The sequence below is a fragment of the Nansenia antarctica genome, assembly GCF_963989245.1.
Source record: "Nansenia antarctica genome assembly, chromosome: 6".
NCBI classification, from domain to species: Eukaryota; Metazoa; Chordata; class Actinopteri; order Argentiniformes; family Microstomatidae; genus Nansenia; species Nansenia antarctica.
The window spans coordinates 72,711,131-72,713,630 of NC_137676.1; the positions used below are offsets into that span (position 1 = coordinate 72,711,131).

The following is a 2,500-nucleotide window of genomic DNA, read 5'->3' on the forward strand; positions in this document are numbered from 1 at the left end:
TTGCACATTGCATATGTCTCCTGATATAGCTTCTCTTATACTTCTGCACATTAGATACTGTACATAAACTACCTCACTGTACATAGCTCATAACTGTACATAGCTCATAACTGTATATAGCACATAACTGTACATAACTCATAACTGTACATAGCTCATAACTGTATATAGCTCATAACTGTACATAGCTCATAACTGTATATAGCTCATAACTGTACATAGCTCATAACTGTATATAGACCATAACTGTATATAGCTCATAACTGTATATAGCTCATAACTGTATATAGCTCATAACTGTACATAGCTCATAACTGTATATAGCTCATAACTGTATATAGACCATAACTGTATATAGCTCATAACTGTTTATAGCTCATAATTGTACATAGCTCATAACTGTATATAGCTCATAACTGTATATAGCTCATAACTGTATATACCTCATAACTATATATATATATAGCATATAGCTCATAACTGTATATAGCTCATAACTGTACATAGTTCATAACTGTACATAGCTCATAACTGTATATACTTCTATACTGATGTTTACAACACTACCTCTGCACATACTGTATATTACATAGTCACCTATCATCACTACCTCTTGTTCTATTTATATCGTGCCCTTATATCACTATTTGCACTTCTGGTTAGATGCTAAACTGCATTTCGTTGTCTGGTACTTGTACTCTGCAGTGACAATAAAGTGTAATCTAATCTAATCTAATCTAATCTAATCTAATCTAATCTAATCTAATCTAGTCTAGTCTAATCTCTCCTGTTCTGCTTCCTGTGTGTTTCAGACGACCATATTTGGAGCAGCGGGGAAGTGGTTCGGGAACAGAGGGGCAGGAGTGGTACACCAAGTACTTCTCCTTCTGAGAACACACACACACGCACACACACACACACACACACGCACACACGCACACACACACACACACACACAGGCACACACACACACACACACACACACACACACACGCACACACACACACACACACAGCAGCTGCAAGGACAAACAGTACGCCCCATAAACACACTCCGTGGCCTCATTTACATTAGGCATATCCTCAAACAACACACACACACACACACACATCACCAGCAATGCCATCTCACCAACATCGCCTCTAAGATCAACCAAAAAGTGCTTCACACACACACTTGCCTGAACTCTAACTACCTGCGCACACACACACACACACACACACACACACACGACTGTCCATGCCAAAACCAAGCTTGTTCGATGCAAATGTATAATAATCAAATGATGTAATGTAATAAAATATTTTGTTTTATATGTTATTCTCTCATTCTCTGGGACGGCGTAATGCAACGCCGACAAGTTAGCTTCACAGGTTCACAGGCTTGAGAAACAAACTACTTTTTCTTGAAACTGTTCCTTTAACACTAGAACAGCCGTGCCTTTGTCACCTACTATAAGAGCCGCCTCTGGGGTCAAATGAGCTGCTACTTACACACAACGACCACTAGTTGCCGCGTCTTGTAAACTAGCCTGCCTCCTACACAGAAAAACTGCAAAATAGTTTTACACTAGCTTATCCTGATGTGGTTTAGAAAATGTAAGGATACTGGGTGGTAGAACGCACATATCTAGGAAAAGTCATGAAAGGAGGGTCCTGAAATGTTATCAAGTGCAAAGATATAAAACATTTTTAACTCACACCCATGGCAGCCGATTAAATGTTCGTACTTTTATTCAGAAACATTTAAATAAATTTGAACGTTGTTGAAAATCAATGACACACTCTCTAGTCAACTAACACAGCTTGTTTTGTGAGCCTGCTAACAATGTAAAGTTAACTAGGTAGCAGTGGGGATTACTCACCCAATCCATTGCGTTGCAATATCTTTGGCTTGACTAGCGAGTGTGTCATTGATTTCAACGTTGACAGATTTATTTTTAAATTTGGTGGAGTGAGTGGTGTCAGAGATATCACATGTGGCCTATGAACAGACAGAGGCAGGTAGAGGTGGCCTGGCCTAGTGGAGAGGTAGAGGAGGCCTGGCCTAGTGGAGAGGTAGAGGAGGCCTAGTGGAGAGGTAGAGGAGGCCTAGTGGAGAGGTAGAGGAGGCCTGGCCTGGTGGAGAGGTAGAGGAGGCCTGGCCTAGTGGAGAGGTAGAGGAGGCCTGGCCTGGTGGAGAGGTAGAGGAGGCCTAGTGGAGAGTGAGTTAGACTGGTGTCACACACCCCACGGTAGTGGCAAATAAGGGAGTGCACACACGGACACGTGTTTAAATGATACAAGTTTTATTTAGGTAAATAATCAAAATAAACTAAATAACATATGTACATGAATACGTACATATGTACAAAACCCTAACTGAACCGCAAGCAAACGAAAGGAAGAGAGAGTGAGCTGGACACGCCCATCTTATATACACATGACACGCTGTCCAATGTCTCGGTAATGCCGAGAAAAGCTGCCAAAGTGTTGAGAAAGCTGTTGAGGAAGGAGGGTTT

At 41.1% G+C, this 2,500-nt stretch overlaps 1 protein-coding gene across 1 annotated transcript in view; it reads left to right on the forward strand.

Annotated features, from left to right (window-relative positions):
• The window catches only part of fam184b (family with sequence similarity 184 member B), a gene marked incomplete at both ends in the record, with an annotated part of 23,745 nt that extends 22,854 nt beyond the window's left edge, over positions 1-891 (forward strand). Inside the window, one exon of the mRNA XM_080534862.1 lies at positions 813-891. Within this exon, the coding sequence (XP_080390988.1) occupies positions 813-891 (79 nt within the window). The remainder of the gene's footprint in view (positions 1-812) is intronic.
• Positions 892-2,500: the final 1,609 nt, after the last annotated feature.